Source organism: Papio anubis, chromosome 1 (assembly GCF_008728515.1).
Source record: "Papio anubis isolate 15944 chromosome 1, Panubis1.0, whole genome shotgun sequence".
In the NCBI taxonomy this organism is placed as follows: Eukaryota; Metazoa; Chordata; class Mammalia; order Primates; family Cercopithecidae; genus Papio; species Papio anubis.
This window is the reverse complement of record NC_044976.1, coordinates 51,932,361-51,950,982: the sequence shown is the minus strand read 5'-3', so window position 1 is coordinate 51,950,982 and position 18,622 is coordinate 51,932,361. Positions and strand designations below refer to the sequence as shown.

The 18,622-nt window shown below is 51.3% G+C and overlaps 1 protein-coding gene and 1 long non-coding RNA gene across 2 annotated transcripts; one reads left to right on the top strand and one right to left on the bottom strand.

Annotated features, from left to right (window-relative positions):
- Positions 1 to 4,522: 4,522 nt before the first annotated feature.
- LOC103885314 lies at positions 4,523 to 5,677 on the top strand. Its single transcript, XR_648340.3, has 3 exons — positions 4,523 to 4,741; positions 4,846 to 4,893; positions 5,383 to 5,677. It is a non-coding gene; the product is annotated as an uncharacterized LOC103885314 (long non-coding RNA).
- Positions 5,678 to 7,304: 1,627 nt separating this feature from the next.
- DMRTB1 (DMRT like family B with proline rich C-terminal 1) lies at positions 7,305 to 16,630 on the bottom strand. The gene is made up of 4 exons (XM_009208852.3): positions 15,035 to 16,630; positions 13,118 to 13,290; positions 9,930 to 10,134; positions 7,305 to 8,203 (listed from the first exon to the last, which is right to left on the bottom strand). Exons 1-4 carry the CDS (start codon positions 15,846 to 15,848, stop codon positions 8,136 to 8,138), a joined length of 1,260 nt encoding a protein of 419 aa, XP_009207116.3. The 5' UTR covers positions 15,849 to 16,630; the 3' UTR covers positions 7,305 to 8,135.
- Positions 16,631 to 18,622: the final 1,992 nt, after the last annotated feature.

Here is an 18,622-nt window from a genome sequence, read left to right as displayed (position 1 = left end):
GTTCGCGTGGAGTGTTCCATGGATTACATTTACTACCAAGAAGAAAGAAAGAAAGGAAAGAAAACAGATTTTCTGATTTCAATTAAAAAAAAAAAAAAAGAAGAAGATGAAGAAAAGACACCACCCAGCAGCTAATTACTCACAGGCCAATGCCTGTGCTAGCTCAAATGCAAGAGCTGACATGATAAAATGTTAGCATCTTGTGATCTGCTGTTAATAAAATGTAGCACAAAGGCACAGAGGAGTTTTACATCTGCTCACAGGATGCCGCACAGCTTGGGGAACCCTCCCCAGCCTGCCTACCCAACTGCTCGCTCACCAGGACTAGCATGGAACCCCTGGTCCTAGGCTAGGGAGAGGAAAAGGATGTTGTTGTATGGAGGCTGGACAGCTCCAGAAGGGGTAAGAGGTGAGGCTGGAGCCTGCCTGCCCAGACATCCTCTGCAGACTGGCCAAGGGTCTACCCTGCATGCAGTGGGATTGGCATAGTGGTCCTGCTTGAGAAGAAAACCTTAACAGGAGAAACCTTCAGGAAATTAAGTTAGCAGTCATAGCAAAAGACTGGAAACAACCTAAATGTCTCTTAGTAGCATTAAATAAGGGTGCATCAATTCAATGAAATACTACACAGCTGCTAACCAGAAAGAAGATGTGAGGATCTTCAAGCTCTAATGCTGAAGTTCATAACTGGGGTCCTAGAGAGAATTAAGGGCTCTGTGAACTAGGATGAGGGACTCACAGCTTGATTTTTCACTAATCTCTAACTATAATTCAGTGTCTCCTTTAATTATGAACGTAGGCCCCAAACCCCAGTAGAATTAGCTGTGACTTGGTCACTGACAGAAATCACAGATATTCTCATCTCACTTTATGGTTGTGGCATGTATCTCAAAAGATCAATTACATCACTACTTTGAAACTATTAATAATGATTAGACCCATGGCTAGACCTTGGTATTTAATACGTTAGCCAGGAATAACATGTATTATTAAGTGACAAATGTATTTCTCTATTTTGACAAGTGTATTAAACCTAATTGGTTTCCTCTGTAACCTTATGTGTTTTGTTTTATCCACTTAAATCACTACTCTAAGAAGGGGTCACTGGCTTCACCAGACTGACAATGGGGTTCATGCTACGGAAAAAAAGCTCAGAAACCCTGATCTGGTGTTAATGAACACAGTGACATGCAAACAGTATGGATCATATGCCACTGTATGTGTGTTTGTTCAAAACACAGATCAGTTGAACAGAATAGAGAACCCAGAAATAGGCCCACATACATCTGCTCAATTGATTTTTAACAAAGGCACCAAGCAATTCAGTGGAGGATTCTGTGGTGCTGGAGCAACTGCACATCCACAGGCAAAAAAAGGAATCTTAATCTACACTTCACACACACCTGATACAAAAATTAATTTGAATGCGAACTGTAAAATTGAGTCAGAATAAATGGGACGGATCTTATCCATGTCAATATTCTGGTTGTAATGTTGTACTGTAGTTTTGCACAATGTCACCATTGGGGGGAGCTGGGTAAATGGTACATAGGATTGCTCTGTATTATTTCTTACAACTAGGTATGAATCTATAACTACCTCAGAATTAAAATATAATGTAAAAAAGCTTTTATATGTATAAATTATCTCTGGAAAGAGACACAAAAAAGAGGGATATCTCTGAAGGATATAAGAGCATGAGAAATAGAGGTGGGAAAAATATCTGTTCCTTGCTCATACTTTTAAATTGTTTACCATATTTGTGCATTATTTATATTCATAATTATGTTTAAATAAAAACAAACAAACAAAAAGCATGGAGAAAGATGAAGAAATAACCATGAAAAGAAACTACCCTAGGAAAAATCAAAACGATTTCCCAGGTTACATTCGAATTAAAAGCACTAATACTGAAAAATTTCCCATCTACTCTGTGAAAGTGGTAAGGCTTAAATTTTAATATGCTATTAATACTCACGTTTTTTTAAAAAATCAACTTCATGTTTGTTCATCATTTTCAAAATGAAATTAAAGGATTTGGAAATTTCTGAGAAATGATTTCATTCCTTGTGTAGGACCTAAGCTACACGTTCTTTGCTTTTGGCCAGTCCACACCCACTGAACCCCAGCTGGGCAGCAAGTCCTGGGGGGACCACTTCCCCAAGACTCCCTCTCAGAGAAGCAGGAGAGAACAGTGCAGCTAGGAACTTAGCTCTGCACTCAGGTGGAACTTGAATTTGCCACTTATGGACATGGCGACTGAGGGGGAACATCTAATCTCTGTAGGCCTCAGTTTTGCCATCTGTAAGATGAGGTACTTGGTGCCTGCCTGAGGGGTCACTCTGAGGACTCAGAGACAGAATGTGCAGGAAGCATTCGGCACAGTGCCTGTCATGTGGGGAACACCAGGAAGGAAAGAGCCTTGGTCATTTCTAGCCTCTGACATGGTCTCAAAAAGGTCACTGCCTTCAAGCATCCAATGACACCGGTGCCATCAAAGAAGGTGTTTCACAGAAGCACTCCTGCATTCTCAGAGCACCACCGAACCAACGCCACCAGAGAACAAAGCAAGGTTTGGAAAAATGACATGATGAGCCCAACAGTACACAGCTAGGAAGAGAAAGGAAGAAGAGCGAGGTCCAAAGACCCCAGCCTTAGCCAAGGAGAGGAAGCCTTGGCTCACGCAGAGCCTCAGGAAGAGGAGCCTGGCCCAGGCCCACCAAGATCATAGTGCCCAGCAGTGGAAGGAGCTGTGAGAATCTCCAGGACTGCAAGGAGAAGACCTCATCCCCCATCCCCCCATGCCTTGAGGGTACATTTTGTCTCCAAGAGGGAGCAGAGCACCTCTACCCCACTCTTCTCAGAAAAGTGGGCTGGGTATGGTGGCTCATGCCTGTAATCCTAACACTTTGGAAGGCCAAGGCAGGAGGACTGCTTGAGCCCAGGAGTTCAAGACCAGCTTGGGCAACATAGTGAGACTTCATCTCTACAAAAAATTTAAAAATTAGCCAGGCATGGTGGTGTGCCTGTAGTCCTAGCTACTCTGGAGGCTGAAGTGGGAGGGACGCTTAAGCCTGGGAGGTTGAGGCTGCAGTGAGCCACGGTCACACCACTGCACTCCAGCCCGGGTAACAGTGAGACCCTGTCTCTGAAAATAACCCTCCCCACCTTGCTCCATCCTGGCCACAGTAGCAAGCATTCTGCCAATCTCATGCCACATAGTGGGGCTCATGGTGAAGCCTGGGCCACAGCGGGTGCTCAAGCCGCAGAGATGCTGGACATCTCTGGCTGAGTGGGGCGTTATACCTGAGACCCTGAGGGCTCTTCCCGCTGACTCACCATGATGCCAGCTTTAGGATTCCCTTGGGGCCTTGCCTGCTATGCTGAATGGAGTGGGCAGTGGTTGAGGAGGTAAACGCCCTTAGGCTGCACTCCCTATGCTGCGCCTGAATTTGCCCAGAAACTAGAGCGCGTCATGGGTTCTGTGTTCAAAAAATCCCAGGATGGTAACTCAAAGCAAAATGGATATTAAAAACTCCGTAACTGGTGCCCAGGGACCCATGTTGCCCTCTGCACACCCTTGTCCACACTTCTATTATACCTGGGGCTCTGCCACTTACAAACGGTGTGACTTTGGGCAAATCTCTATCCCTGTGTGCGCCCCACTTTCTAGAACAGGGATGATAATGCACCCCTTCCATGAGTCGTGGTGAGGATTAAACCAGGGAAGAAGTGCAGGGCTTGGCACACAGCATAGTTTCAACGAAAGCTGACTTTCTGACCCCTGTGTAATGTCCCCGCAAACAGAGCAAAAATCTAAGGCAAAAGATGCCACAGTAGGTGGCCAAAGACTGGGTAACTGAACTCTCCACCCAGAAAACCACACATGCCCTGGATTCACCCATCCATTGGCAACATACACTGGACTAATCAGGGCCAAGCCCCACACTGGAAGCTGGGGACAGAGGCTAAAAAGCCCTTGCCACTGCCTCCAGGACGCTCCCGGGCCTGTGGGAGGGACATCTACTCAGTGGAGTCAGCGGCCTTGACGGAAGGCAGCAGCGGGCAGGGCAGGCCCCACCAGCTTCTAACCCACGCTAAGGCTGAGGTCCGGTGTCCTGAAGAAGCCGGCGCCGGAACTAAGTCTGAAAGGACAATAGATGACTAAGTGAAGCTGGAAGGAGTCTAGGCAGATGGCTCTCCACGCGCAAAAGTGCGGAAAGGAAAGAAAGCGGGAGAATGTGCTATGGAATACGAAGATGCGGGTGGTGTCTGAAGAAAAGTTACGAGGGCATAGATGTCAGAGGCAGGGCTGTGCAGAGACGACTTGCTGAAGTTGGCGACTGCATAGCCCAACCTAGAGGGAAATTCCGAGTCTCCGAGGTGCGCTCCAAGCTCGCCGCTGCGGAAACCTATTCCTCCTGCCCCGCGAGCAGAGGCGCAGCGACCCGCCCACTTGCTCCTCGGGAGGCCGGTCGCTAGGCAACAGGCCCCGGCCCCGCCCACAGCTGCTGCAGTCGCCCCCTCTCCCGGCGGCGCCCAGCCAGTGCACCGGCGTCAGGGAATGCCGGCTGGTTGCCTTCCACATTATCCCCGGTCATCTGGGATGAAGAGTGCTGCCTCTGGCGGCCATTCTCTCGGCTTTCCATCCTTTTTCTGCCTGGACCTGGACGACCCCACGCCCTCCAGGACCTGGGCTGGGCCAGCCAGTGAGGGAGAGGCTGGAGAGGCCAGCAGGCAGGTCCTTATTATTATTATTAATTTTTTTGAGATGGGGTCACCCTCTGTCGCCCAGGCTGGAGTGCAGTGGTGTGATCTCAGCTCACCGCAATCTCCACCTCCCAGGTTCAAGCGATTCTCCTGCCTCAGCCTCCCAAGTAGCTGGGATTACAGGTATGTGCCACCATGCCCGGCTAATTTTTGTATTTTTAGTAGAGACGGGGTCTTGTCATGCTGGCCAGGCTGGTCTCGATCTCCTGACCTCAAGTGATCCGCCTACCTCGGCCTCCCAAAGTACTGGGATTACAGGTGTGAGCCACCGTGCCCGGTCAGAGGGAGCAGGAGGGAGCCACGGAGGGCTTGTGTGCAGAGCAGCAACATGAGTAGACCCTGGTTTTTCAATGTTCATGCTATTGCTGCTGGAGACCTGCCTGGAGCAGCTGGACATTAAGGGATCATGGCTTGGGCTGCCTGGCAAGGCTGTGGGGAGCAGGGGTTTACCACCTACCAGAGGAAGTAACCATGGTGAGCCCATGGGGGCAGGAAAGGGCAGGCTGGGTGCTCACAACTTGGGGTTCATACCGGGGAAAGGGAGGAAAACCAGTAAGCCAGGGGGCAGTACTGGGACAAGCCCCTGACCCCCAGTTGGTCTTTTCACCCCAGCAGGTGCCTCCAAGGCTCCAGGAAAGATGCTGACCAATTTCTGGAGATTCATCAGCTCACAGGCCTACAGGAGAAATGAGAAATCCTCCCATCCCGGAGACCCGTGGGCATGAACCCCTCCAACAGGACATTACTCTTCTCCCAAGGCCAAAGCCTCCCATCTCCCCACAGGCTAACGAAACATCCCATTTCCTTGCATTGGTCTGGAATAGTTGTGGTGTCTATGTGGCCACAGAGACTGTTTCATACTTCCGTGTGTGTGCTGACCAGAAACAGGAAAACAGCTTTGAGTAATGCAACGTGGTTGGAAAGTCTTTCAAAATGTGGAGTCTAAGATAAAACTTCAAGTGTTATGAAAAAGTAAGGTTACCGGCTGGGTGTGGTGGCTCATGCCTGTAATCCCAGCAGTTTGGGAGGCTGAGATGGGCAGGTCACAAGGTCAGCAGATCGAGACCATCCTGGCTAACACGGTGAAACCCTGTCTCTACTAAAAATTAAAATTAAAAAAAAAAAAGCTAGGCGTGATGGGGGGCGCCTGTAGACCCAGCTACTCAGGAGGCTGAGGCAGGGGAATGGCGTGAATCCAGGAGGCGGAGCTTGCAGTGAGCAGAGATCACGCCACTGCACTCCAGCCTGGGCGACAGGGCGAGACTCCATCTCAAAAAAAAAAAAAAAAAGAAAGAAAGAAAAGAAAAGAAAAAGAAAAAGTAAGGTTACCAATCCAGCCCTGGCAGGTCAGGGGTTCAGTTAGGGCATGGTGATCGATATCAACTGCAACCAAAAGGCATGTCTTCTCCCACCCTCTCAGGGTCCTACAGCACTGTGGTCCCCAGGGGGAAGACCAGCACTGGGGTAAGTGATAGCTTCAGCCCCCAAGCCAGGCTAGTCCCAAATCACTGCATCATCCTGTCCAGGCTGACACCAGCGCTGACCTGCAGGCCTCAGGCCTCAGCATGCCTGGTCTGCCCTGCTGAAAGCACTCTTGTGTCTGTATAGCAGTAACTGAAAAGTTCTCGTGACAGTACCTGTTTCCAGCGCCTTCCAACAAAGCCCAGGCCCTGGGCCCCAGCCACCACACTGACGCAAGAGAACAGTTAGGGTATCACTTCTCAATGATCCCCCCGCCACCTATTAGAGGACTTAGGAGGATGCCTGGACACCTCTGCCCACAGGCAAAAGAGGAAGTAAAGTTGACCTGTTCTCTTGGGTGCCAGCCATTCCCTGGACAGAGAACAGGACACTGCCGTGACCCTGGAATCCTTTATACCAGGTCCCCATCCTCCTCTGCACCCTTACTGGGAGTACTCATCTCTCTTCTCTGCTTAACTCATTATTGCCCCTTACAATGTGGTTGAGGCCCTGACTCCTGCAGGCTTTCTCTGACCACTCCCATAGCCTCCCTACCTCTGTGTTCTAGTATGAATCCCCTAAGACTCTCTGTCTCTCCAACTAGATGTCATGTATCTCATGGGCAGAGCTAGGGACTGTCAGGTTCTTAATCTAGTAGAGACACAGGATGTCTTCTAAATGAAGGTATAAATGCAACCAAGGAAAGAAGCTCAGGACCCTAAAACAGAATTGGTTCAAGTTCTGTTTTTTTTTAAATGCATGTTCCTATGCAGGGACTATGGAAGGAGCTGGTAGAAGGAAACTAAGACATCTTTACATTTTGTGTGTCTGCATCAGATTTCTTTAAAAGGTCTCTACTGCTTAAAATAACAGCAGTAATAATAAAGAAGTCTACTAGCCTGGCCCAATCCCCTCACTTGATAAAGAAGGGGGAGGTAGAACGGGGAGGGCATGCCTAAGCAAGTGCAGTCAAGGCCAACCACAGGCCACAAACCCAGGCCCCCAATCTCCCCAACCCAGGCTCCTGCCAACCCTGCCTTCCACCAGGATCAAAGGGAGAATAAGCCTTCCACTAGGATTTCCATTGCTCATTTTATTTCAATAGCCAACTGTCCTCAGAGAAGAAACTGTTCATGTCACAGGCGTTCAGAGGCACCATTCTATTCCCTAGGGACTGCATCAGTGCTTATGAACAGCCTACTTTTTAAAGTTGGCAATCACTATAAAAACATCAAATAGTCAAACTAATAAATTTTTTAAAACCAATGCCCATAATGGCTGAAACTTTATGGAGGGGGAATGAAGTAGCCCCAGCAGCCAGGATGCTTGCTAGTAAAACCCCTTAGAGAAGGGGCAAGGGGCTGTGGTCAGGAAGATGTAGGGGACAGAGCAGCAAGGCAGGACGCTGCAGAACCTGCTGTCAACGACCCTGGTCCTGGCTGCTGGCTCCAGCCACCTGGATGAACTGGAATCTCGATGTCTGTGGTGCCCCCAGTGCCCTGGAGGACCAGGCAAAGGCAGCAGAAGGCTGAAATAGATGATGCCTTCTGTCCTGGAGTGGGGCCTGAGGAAATCAAATACTGCCTCTGGGGCTTGTTCCAATAAACGGCAGTGCAACCCAAGGACAGTTAAATTCATTCCTAAATGGGAGCTTCTCCCAGCGCCCACTCCTCAGAGCCCTGGTCCTTCCCCAGTAATAACTTCCTCCATACTCCTCTTCAACTGTACAGCGCAGAACTGAAACTTACAAATCGCCCTCCTTCCTCCTATATTGAACTGGGAATCAGTTGCCATCTATGCTATCAACCTCCTTCCTCCCTACACATCACTGAATGAAGACAAGAAAACTGTTGCTGTCGCCCCCCAGTGCCCCACTCTGCTGGCCTGGAGGGCAGGCCTGGGGCCTAGTCGGACTGCTCCTGAGACGATGGCTGGCTGGGCTCACCCGGTGGCACCTCTGCATCCTGATCATCTGTGAAAGACAAAGAAGGCAGCTGGATTCAGAAAGAGGGAAAATGACTACCTATTTGCAGATGAAGATTTTCTTTTTTTTTCTTATTTTATTTTAATTTATTTTATTTTATTTTTTTGAGACGGAGTCTCTCTCTGTCGCCCAGGCTCGGCTCACTGCAACCTCCACCTCCCAGGTTCAAGCGATTCTCCTGCCTCAGCCTCCTGAGTAGCTGGGATTACGGGTACCCACCAACACACCCAGTTAATTTTTGTATTTTTAGCAGAGACGGGGTTGCCCCATGTTGGCCAGGCTGGTCTTGAACTCCTGACTTCAGGTGATCCACCCACCCTGCCCTCCCCACAGTGCTGGGATTACAAGTGTGAGTCATTGTGCCTAGCCCAGATATAGATTTTCCATAAGCCTTTCTCATCATACCCAGCCCTAGGAGAGAATGAATTTTCTTTAATTCGTTAGGTGTCAGGAGCCTGGAATCCTAGCCTTGGCCATGTGATTCAGATTCAAGTTCCAGCTCTTGCTCTGCTCCTCCCAAGCTGGGAGGAATGAGCAAGATACTCCACAGCTCTGAACCTCAGCTTCCCCTTCTGAAAAACGAGACATATCCACCTTGCAATGGCAGCAAGGGTACTAAGTGAAACACAGTGATAGGCCACCTTCACCAATGCCTTCATCACTTCAGGTTCTATTTAATCCTCAGAATCCTCATGAGGTAGGGACCACTATTTCTCTGCTTTTACACATGATGAAACTGGAGCACCAAAGAGTGAATAAGCTTGCCCAAGTTACACAGCTGGGCAAGTGCTGCAGCCAGGCTACCCAGCACTGGGGCCAGTGGCTTTCAGCCACATGACACCACCTCTCCAGCTACTGGATCTAGGCACTGCACACACAGGAAGTGTCCAACAGGCCTCAGTTTCCTCTTCAGTAAAATGGTGATACCACCAGACTCCCCTAGCTCATAAGATGGTCTGACAGTCATTTTAAAGGCCTAGTTGAGTTTGTCAGTTCTTTCCAAATCATAGGAGCCCAAGGGGAAGACTGAAAGGAAAAAAGTCCTAGAAGCTTTAAAGCTGCAAGGGCCCTCAAAAGAAAACCCAAAATATTTTCACATCCAAAAGTTTCCTCGACCCTCACAGTAACCTAGTAAGGGGGCCCCTTTTATAGCTGAAAAGCCTCAGTGCCCAGGACCATCCAGTGCCCCAGTGGCAGAGCTTGTGAAGGACAGATTCTCTAGCTTCTGGTCTGGTTCCCTCAGCGCAGCCTGGGGCAGAGGCATAGCCCCACCAAACGGGCTCCTGCTGCAGCTCCAGGCTCTGCATCTGCTCTCCTACCCCAGCCAGAGAGGCCTGGCACCTCCGGTCTTCCAAACGCACCACATACCTGCTGTCCTCCACAGCTCTGCCCACGGAGCCAATAAGGTCAGTGAACAGGCACTGGACTGGGAGCTAGGCTGAGAACTCTGTTCAAATCCCAGCTCTGCCATTTACACCCACGAGAACTGCTGGAGGCCCTGATTTCCTCATCTGGAATCCCATTCCCACCTCCCGTAGGTGTGTGCTTATGGGGACTGGAGGAGGAGTATAAGAAGGAGCTCATCCTAGGGCTCAGCACCCTTTAAATTCCACGTCACTTCTCTCCACACCTAAACTTTCTTCAGATTAGGTACCTCTTCCTCCAGAAAGTCTCCCTGGCTCTGGCAGAAGCTGGAAGACTGGAGCTCACTCACCAGTGTTCTCCTTGTCAGTATCAAACAGGACGGTCAGTGAGAAAGATGACGGAGGCGGTGGTGGCGGTGGCGGGGGGAGGAAGTGGAGCGCAGAGAGGTAGCCTGGCGGGAGGAACTGGGGCTGTGGTGGAAGTGGTGGAAGGGGCGGCAGTGGTGGCGGCGGCAGGTAGTAGCTTGGCTGGAAGTCTCCCACTGGTTCTGATGCCTGCACAGCACGCACAGCAGAGAAGCAGAGTGGAGAGAGAGTTAGCCAGATGGGCTGACCAAACATAGCTCTCACCCCCGAAGTGGGGGGCTCCTGATGGGGAGATGCATGGCCCCAAACACACAGGCACAGGGCACTCGGAAGGCGGCATTCAGCAAACACCTGCCAAATTATTGAAGGCAAGAAGGAATACAGGCAACCTAAGCATGGGAACAGCTGAATGGTCACAGTGACAGAGCCCTTCTGTATATGCCAGGGCGACTGTGCTCACAATCCTAGGAGGGGGTTCTATTACTATTGTTGCTGTAATGATGAAAAAACAGGTTCAGTGAGATGAAACTACAGGCCCAGGGCCCCAGAGCTACTTTGTGGTTAAGGGCAGAACTGGATCTCAAGTTGGCTGACTCCACAGCCCACTCGGCTGACCTCTGTCCAGCGCTGCTCTGCACTGGGGAAGGGTCTGAATGCATCCCAAGCCCACAGGACCCCCTGTCTGGCACATGTGGTCACTTAAACTCAAGTGCCAGCGGGGCCTTTGGGAGAAGAGATTGGCAATGTGGGTGTAGAGCAGCTGTTTCTGAAGCAAGATACGCTGGGTGACTTCAGACAAGTGGCCTCACTGATCAACATTTTGCTGCTTCTGTTCCTTCTTCAAGGGATAGAATCCAATCCCTTACCACAGCACAGGGACCCATCACAGGATCTGGAGGGGGGATGACTACACAGCTCAGAGCTTAACCGAGAAACACACAAATGTCGTAAGAAATAATACTGAGTTTTGGATGTAGTTCCCGCCGTTTACTTCTCTATCTAGATGCTTCAGAGCAACACTTCCTGAGCTGAGTTTCATGGAGTCCTGGTGTCTTACAAAGTATTTTTTAGTACTCTAAAAGTGTTATAAGTGAGTTTGAGAAACCCCATATACTGTTCCCCACATTAGTGGGTCACACATGAGCATATTAAAGGCTTGGAAGAGTCTGCAAAAATCTCCTTAGATTAACCCAGCTAACCCGGTTGAACTTCATTCAACCACCAGGAAGGGAAGAAAGCCCACTTTTAAGTACCTACTATGTGCCAGACCCTGTGCTAGGTATTTTACATGCATCACCTTATGTATTCTACTCAGGAGCCCTAATAGACAGGTCCTCCCACCCCCACTTTACAGACCAAGACCTGAGTGAGGTCCTCAGAGGTCAGGTAACTGCCATGGGTCACATAGCCGGGACATGATGGAGAAGGCAGGATTGGACCCTAGGTCTGCCCAGCTCCACGGCCGGTGCTGTCCTGTGAACAGGAGAGCAGAGGGAGCCAAGCAGCAGCAGATGGGCAGGGACAGGAACAGGAAGGAGGAAGCTGTTCTGGAGAGCACCTCCAAGCCTTGGCAGGGGGCAGCAGGACAAGGATGAAAGTGATTCAGGGGCTCTTGGGTTTGAAACAGCTCACAAATCAATGCCTGATTCTTTCTCCAGACGTGAGAGGGTAGAAGGGGGATTATTAGTGCTTTAATTCCGAGCTGCTCAGCCAAGCATCTCCCTGGATCACAGCTCCTGCCGGGGGCCTGTGGTGGCAGCTTGGGCCCAGATAAACTGACTGAGATCACACTCTTAACAAAGGCCGTCTGGCAGGCCTGTCAATCAGAGCCCTGCCCTGGACGCCAGGCTCCAGGCTTCTGTGTGAGCAGACGGAGCGTGCTCTACTTGGCCAGAGCCCCTCTCTTTGTGTGGAGGCTGGAGATGCCTGGCTCTCCCTGGGCAGTGCCCACAGATGTCAGGCAGGTAGCAGTGCTGGTGTGAGTAAAGGGCCATGTGTGTTCTACCTCTGTGGGAGAGAGGGAGGGGCAGTGGAAAGCACCTAGACCCCAGAGTCAAGGCAACCGAGGTGCCTGACCTGGCTCTGTCACCAACCAGCTGTGTAACTGGAATCCTAGTCTCTCTCTCACCAGTTTTGTGACCCTGGCCAAAAGCTTAACTTCTCTGAGCCTTTTTTTCTCAATGCTACAATGGGGTACAACACCTACCTTGAAGGTTCAATAGGCACCCTGGAATTATCAAGGCCAGTGGCTTTCAAACTTTTTTCCCTTGAATCAGTGGAAAATGATTTTTAAGCACAATTTTACAACATCTAAGACAAGTGGAAGAGAAGCTGCTGCCGCCAGGCTGAAGCAGGAGTGAGGACCCAGTGACCTGTGTGCCCAACCTGCCCGGGTGCAGCTCGAGCCCCATTGGACTGGCTCCACACTGTGCGGCTAATGACTTTCATTAAGGAGAGAGAGGGCTTTCAGCCATCCTAGTCTGGAAGGAGCTAGTAACCAAGGCCATAAAACTCAATCACACCTGTCTCGTAGTACACACCACAGGGGTGAACTGACTTTACACACTCAGTTCTCAAAATTCCCAGCTTAGACAGAATACCAGCTAACGATTGACCTTTACTAATCTTATAAAAGGATTAAATTTCATTCTTTCAACAGGTATTTCCTAAAGTGTCAGGTGTTTGGGGGAAGGTTTCCGTATTTTTCATGACTCAGTTCAAATGCCACCTCCTCCTGAAAGCCCTCTGCAGTCTCAAGTGTGCTCTACCTGTGGGCAGGGAGTCTACCTCTGGTCCTGACTCTGCCTTAAATTTTGTGGTCCCAGTAAGGTGATATTCCCTTTCTGGCGTCCAGCAAAATGAAGGGCCCTTCCAGCATCAGCATCAGTCAAGGAAGGGGTCACCCTGAATGCTCAGAGTCTTTCAGCCCACTGCCCTGAAAAGCACAGGCCATAGCCCAGGCCGAGTGGTGCAGACTGGTCCACACGTGTGCTCCAGAGACACACACACTGTGTCTGGGCAGTGCCTAAAGCCATCCACCAGCACTCGGGGGCTGGCATGGAGTGGGCACACAGTTTATGACAGCTGGCTTCCTGGGAATGAGGATCCATCAAGGCAACAGGGGCTGCTGGGAGGAGGAGGAAGCTGGCAAGAAATGAGGGGTGGGACTCACCAAGCCTCCGCCTTGGTACTGGCTGCGGGACACATGCCGGAAGCCCTGCTGCAGGGGGACGCCAGGAGGGGCGTCCAGGTAGCCCAGCGGGAACGGGCAGTAGGGGTGCATGCTGGAGCCGCCAGGGTACTCAGGGCCCAGTGCACGGTCCGGGTTGATGCTCACAGGGCGCCCTGAAGAAGGCAAGCAAGGAGGGAAGTGTTAGACACCGCTGGGAAAAGCATCCGCAGGGCGGCACAGGCCGGCGGGGTCGTAAGCGCTGCTGTCCAAGCACAGAAAGCCCACCCCGCCCTTCCTTCCGCTGGGCCCTCACTGCATCTCCATCCTCCAGCCAGCCCCGCTGCTCTTGGAGAGTCCTCGGCACGGCCATCAAGCCCGCTGTGGGCCCCCGGCCTGCGGCTCCCCGCTGCCCACACGCCGTCCGCCCACACTCTGCCTCTACGAGTCCTCAGTGCCAAGTTCCTCTTCCTCCGGGTCAACAGTGAACCCGGCCATGGCTCGAGCTCTGGACACCGATTTGTGTGACTCTTCAATCAACCCTGTCCCTCCCACAAGGACAAGGTCCCTGAGGGCAAGAAATGTGACCCGCGTCCTTCATCACGAATGCCTGGCTCATAGTTCACCCCAGCCCTGCTTGTCTGTTGAGATGGAACAAAGAAAGGCGGCTTCTCCTAGAATTGCGGTTTCAGACCTGTGACCCCATCAGATGGGGCGTTCCCTGGGGACCTAGATTTTCCTGGAAAGTCAGGAAGGCGGGATGAGCCTGCGGAAGCCTCTGGACCAATGCCCTGGCACACAGAGGGCAGGAGCTTGTCCAGCGTGACCCAGGCTCCCGCCTCGGCCTCAGCCCGTCCCACCACACCACCATGGGGAGACACCAGGAAAACGCGTCCACACCAAACCCCGGGGCTTTTAAAGCTTCAAATGTACATGTGACTTGAAACTGTACTTCAATACCGAAAGCTCCAAGGCACAGGGAACAATGTAATTTATGTACCAGGTGAGGGGCGAAAAGAAAGGCAACATCTTTACAGACCAACTGTTCTCTTGCGTGTAGTAAAGCAGCAGGCTCGGCTCACCCGCACGTGGGGAAAGGGAGGGAAGAGGTGCACAGGCGCACTGGTCCAGGGCCGTGCTGAGGGGAGGAGCCTCCCGACCGCGAACAGGGAAGGAATAGTGCGCAGGCGGTCGTCCTTGCGCTAACCTGCCAGCAGGAAAATTCTCTTATTCTGGAGGAGGAGCCTCCAGCCCAAGGAAATGGCGGGAAGAGGTGCGCAAGCGCAGTAGGACTGGGCTCCTAGAGGCCTCTTCCCGGAGGAGGAAGCACTGCTAAGTCGACTGGACGCCATTTTGTTCTTGCATGCCGGAATGGCACAAACCACAGCTAAATGTTAAAAGCCCTTTGAGCCGAGCGCGGTGGCTCAAGCCTGTAATCCCAGCACTTTGGGAGGCCGAGGAGGGTGGATCACGAGGTCAGGAGATCCAGACCATCCTGGCTAACATGGTGAAACCCCGTCTCTACTAAAAATACAAAAAACTAGCCGGGCGTGGTGGCGGGCGCCTGTAGTCCCAGCTACTAGGAGGCTGAGGCAGGAGAATGGCGTGAACCCGGGAGGCGGAGCTTGCAGTGAGCCGAGATCGCGCCACTGCACTCCAGCCTGGGTGACACAGCGAGACTCCGTCTCAAAAAAAAAAAAAAAAAAAAAAGCCCTCTGAACCGCCCATTCCTTTATGTTTCCTTTTTGCGAAAAGGTACCCAATCCAAATCCCCGTTCCAAGAAGAGTTTCTTAAAGCAGAAGGTACGTTACCCGTGGAAAGCATTCTCCCCACCCCAAACCCCTATGCCAGCTGCCCATCCGGGCTGGCCTGTACTGCCAGTTCGGGGAGTCCACCGCGGGACTGAGGCCACGACTTACCAAAGTCGGTGAACGGCGGGCCAGGCACGGGCCGCAGCGGCCTGCGCAGGTCCAGGGGGCCGGGGTAGCCACTGCCTGTGGCCTCCGCCCCAAAAGGGGGTCCCGCAAGGCTGGGCATCGCCACGGCGGCTCGCTCGCTCGGCTCCACGTGGCCGCGGCCGCCCAGAACCGGTTGGAAGGCGCTCGGGCCGGGACTCCGGCCCCGCGGGGGCCGCTCGAAGAAGCAGGCGGCCGCGCGGCCCTCGGGTCCCGGCTCGGCGTCTCCGGAGGGGGTCCCCGGAGGCAGAGGGCGCAGGCTCCCGCCCGGGAGGGGGACGGGCGCGGCGGCCGCGGCCCCGGAGGCCTGCTCTGGACCTTGCGCACACAGGGCCGCCTCCTGCTCCTCCTCGGCGGCCTGCGTCTTGAGCACCTTCTGCGCGGCCATGATCTTCTGGCGCTCGGAGATCAGGCAGCACTTCTCGCAGAGGCACTGCTTCCAGCGGCATTTGCCCGCGTGGCCCTTGACGGGCACCAGGAAGCCATGGTTCCTGCATCTCGAGCACTTAGGAGTGCGCACCATCTTGTCGGCCATTGGCAGGGTCAGCCTTCGTAGCACAACCACCACCGCTGGGAGCTGCAGAGCAAGTGGCGCTGGGATGAGCCGCGCCCCACAAGTCCCTGGTTCTGGGGACATTGGATACACTTGTAACAAAGCGTCTCGCAGTGTGTCCCGGGAACTGCAGCAAGAACCTTGCATTTTCCCTCCTTTTGGGGGGTGCACAGTTTGGAGAGTTTCTGTGCTTTGGGTAATTAGATGCAATGGACTGGGTTGCATAAATTCTTAATGGGATTCTATTGCATGTATGTCATTTAGCTTATCTGAAGTCTTAGGCATGTAATTTTCCAAACTCTATTCCCGCCACCGACGGAAGGTATTTGTAACTTCAGGAAAGGCGGAGTGATATTCAACGGTCCACAGATTTAAAACTCGGGAGGAATGTAGCTTTCAGTGTAGAAAAGCACTGTAAGAGGCAAACCGTATTTCTCCTCCCTAAAGCTGCTGCTTCTGTGGCATTTCACTTCTCTGCCCTGCAGAGATGCTTCCAGGATATTCCAGAATATTCTCAAGAGCTCAGTGCAGTGTGATGGTTGCTCAAGGGTATGCCCTTGCAGTAATTCCCGTTTCTTGAGAGTCTTTGTGTAGAAATCCTCTTCTGGAGGATGGCACATTGCTGATGTTCATGCCTTCCAAAGTAAGCATACTTAGAATATTTTAAAGTAAAATAGGCAGAATATTCTGGCACTAAGCCTGGCATAGTGTCCTGTGCCTGTAGCCCTAGCTGCTTGTGAGGATCACTTGAGCCCAGAAGTTGGAGACCAACATGAGCAACATAGCGAGACTCCTGTTTCTAAAAAATTAAATAAAACAAATTCTGCAAGACCCCTGTTTCTAAAAAATTAAATTAAAAAACTGTCTAGCACTAGCTTCAGTAATTGCTTAACCTCATCATGAATTTTGTTATCCTTATAAAACAACGCAAATATTTGGACATCTGAAAAGCTAACACAAACGTCATAGTTTACCCAAGGACATTAAGGTTTTTTTGTTTTGTTTTGTTTTTTCTTTTTCTTTTTTTTTTTTTTGAGACAGAGTCTCACTCTGTCACCCAGGCTGTAGTGCAGTGGTGTCATCTCGGCCCACTGCAACCTCTGCCTCCCAGGTTCAAGCGATTCTCCTGCCTCAGCCTCCTGAGTAGCTTGGATTACAGTCACCCGCCACCATGCCCAGCTAATTTTTGTATTTTTAGTAGAGACGGGGTTTTCGCCATGTTGGCCAGGCTGGTCTTGAACTCCTAACCTCAGGTGATCCACCTGCCTGGGCCTCCCAAAGTGCTGGGATTACAGGTGTGAGCCACCGTGCCCAGCCATTAATTCATCTTTTAAAAACAAATTTGTGACACCCTGAGGCCTCTCTCTCTCTCTTTTCCCCCTACCTCCCCACTGCCTCCATTTTCTTCCCCTCCCCTCTCCTCCCTTCTTTGTCCTAAAAAAGGAAAAAATGGGCCACTAACAAGCCGAAAAGCTTCTAAGTAGATCAGTCGCATTTAAGGAGGAGTTACAGTTAACAAGTGGCTAAGGCCGGGCACGGTGGCTCAAGCCTGTAATCCCAGCACTTTGGGAGGCCGAGACGGGCGGATCACGAGGTCAGGAGATTGGGACCATCCTGGCTAACACGGTGAAACCCCGTCTCTACTAAAAACATACAAAAAAACTAGCCGGGCGAGGTGGCAGGCGCCTGTAGTCCCAGCTACTCGGGAGGCTGAAGCAGGAGAATGGCGTGAACCCGGGAAGCGGAACTTGCAGTGAGCTGAGATCCGGCCACTGCGCTCCAGCCTGGGCGACAGAGCGAGACTCTGTCTCAAAAAAGAAAAGAAGGCCGGGCGCGGTGGCTCAAGCCTGTAATCCCAGCACTTTGGGAGGCCGAGGCGGGTGGATCACGAGGTCAGGAGATCGAGACCATCCTGGCTAACATGGTGAAACCCCGTCTGTACTAAAAATACAAAAAACTAGCCGGGCGTGGTGGCGGGCGCCTGTAGTCCCAGCTACTCGGAGGCTGAGGCGGGAGAATGGCGTGAACCCAGGAGGTGGAGCTTGCAGTGAGCCGAGATCGCGCCACTGCACTCCAGCCTGGGCGACAGAGTGAGACTCCGCCTCAAAAAAAAAAAAAAAAAGAAAAGAAAAAAAAAAGTGGCTAAAATTTGTGCATTTTTCATTGCCCTTTCTTTGAATTCCTCTCTTTCTGGTGGTAGAATGGGAGAAGCCCACGCCTGGTGTCCACCTTGATTTTTTTGAGTCTCTGATCGTAGTTGTACCTTGCGTTTCTTACTAGCTGCCTGGGAATAGGAAATGGTTACCATTTGGGGGCTTGTTAGACACTGGAAAGCGAAAAAAGGTTTGTAAAGTCTTTTTCTGCTTTAAAAAAAAATCTTAATAAGAAAGTAAAAGTAAGTATGTGTTTCCTGTATTACTTGGCTTGTTAGGAACTTCACTGGTAGCTCTGCATCCATTTAAGGAGGTCTAGGTTTGTTTCTGCTTTGCTGTAACAACCTCTCAATTAAGTTTTTATTTTAAAACTATGATTAGTGGGCCGGGTGCAGTGGCTCACGCCTGTAATACCAGTACTTTAGGAGGCCGAGGGAGGTGGATCACGTGAAGTCAAAAGTTCAAGACCAGCCTGGTCAACATCTCTACTTTAAAAAAACACAAAAATTAGCTGGGTGTGGTGGCGGGCACCTGTAGTCCCAGCTACTCGGGAGGCTGAGGCAGGAGAATCACTTGAACCCGGAAGGCAGAGGTTGCAATGAGCTGAGATCGCACCTTTGCACTCCAGCCTGGACGACAGAGGGAGACTCTGTCTCAAAAAGAAATATATATATATATATATATATATATATATGAGATTAGTGGCCGGTCGCAGTGGCTCACGCCTGTAATCCCAACACTTGAGGAGGCCGTGGCAGGAGGATAACTTGAGCCTAGGAGTTCCAGACCAGTCTGGGAAGCATGGCGAAACATGTCTCTACAAAAATTAGCCAGGCATGGTGACTT

Coding starts and splice junctions, on each gene's coding strand:
- DMRTB1 (XM_009208852.3), bottom strand. CDS start 15,848: ATGCAACCCAGTCCATTGCATCTAATTACCCAAAGCACAGAAACTCTC. Junction 13,291..15,034: donor CCCGCCGTTCACCGACTTTG/GTAAGTCGTGGC, acceptor TGCCTTCTTCAG/GGCGCCCTGTGAGCATCAAC. Junction 10,135..13,117: donor AGTACCAAGGCGGAGGCTTG/GTGAGTCCCACC, acceptor CGTGCTGTGCAG/GCATCAGAACCAGTGGGAGA.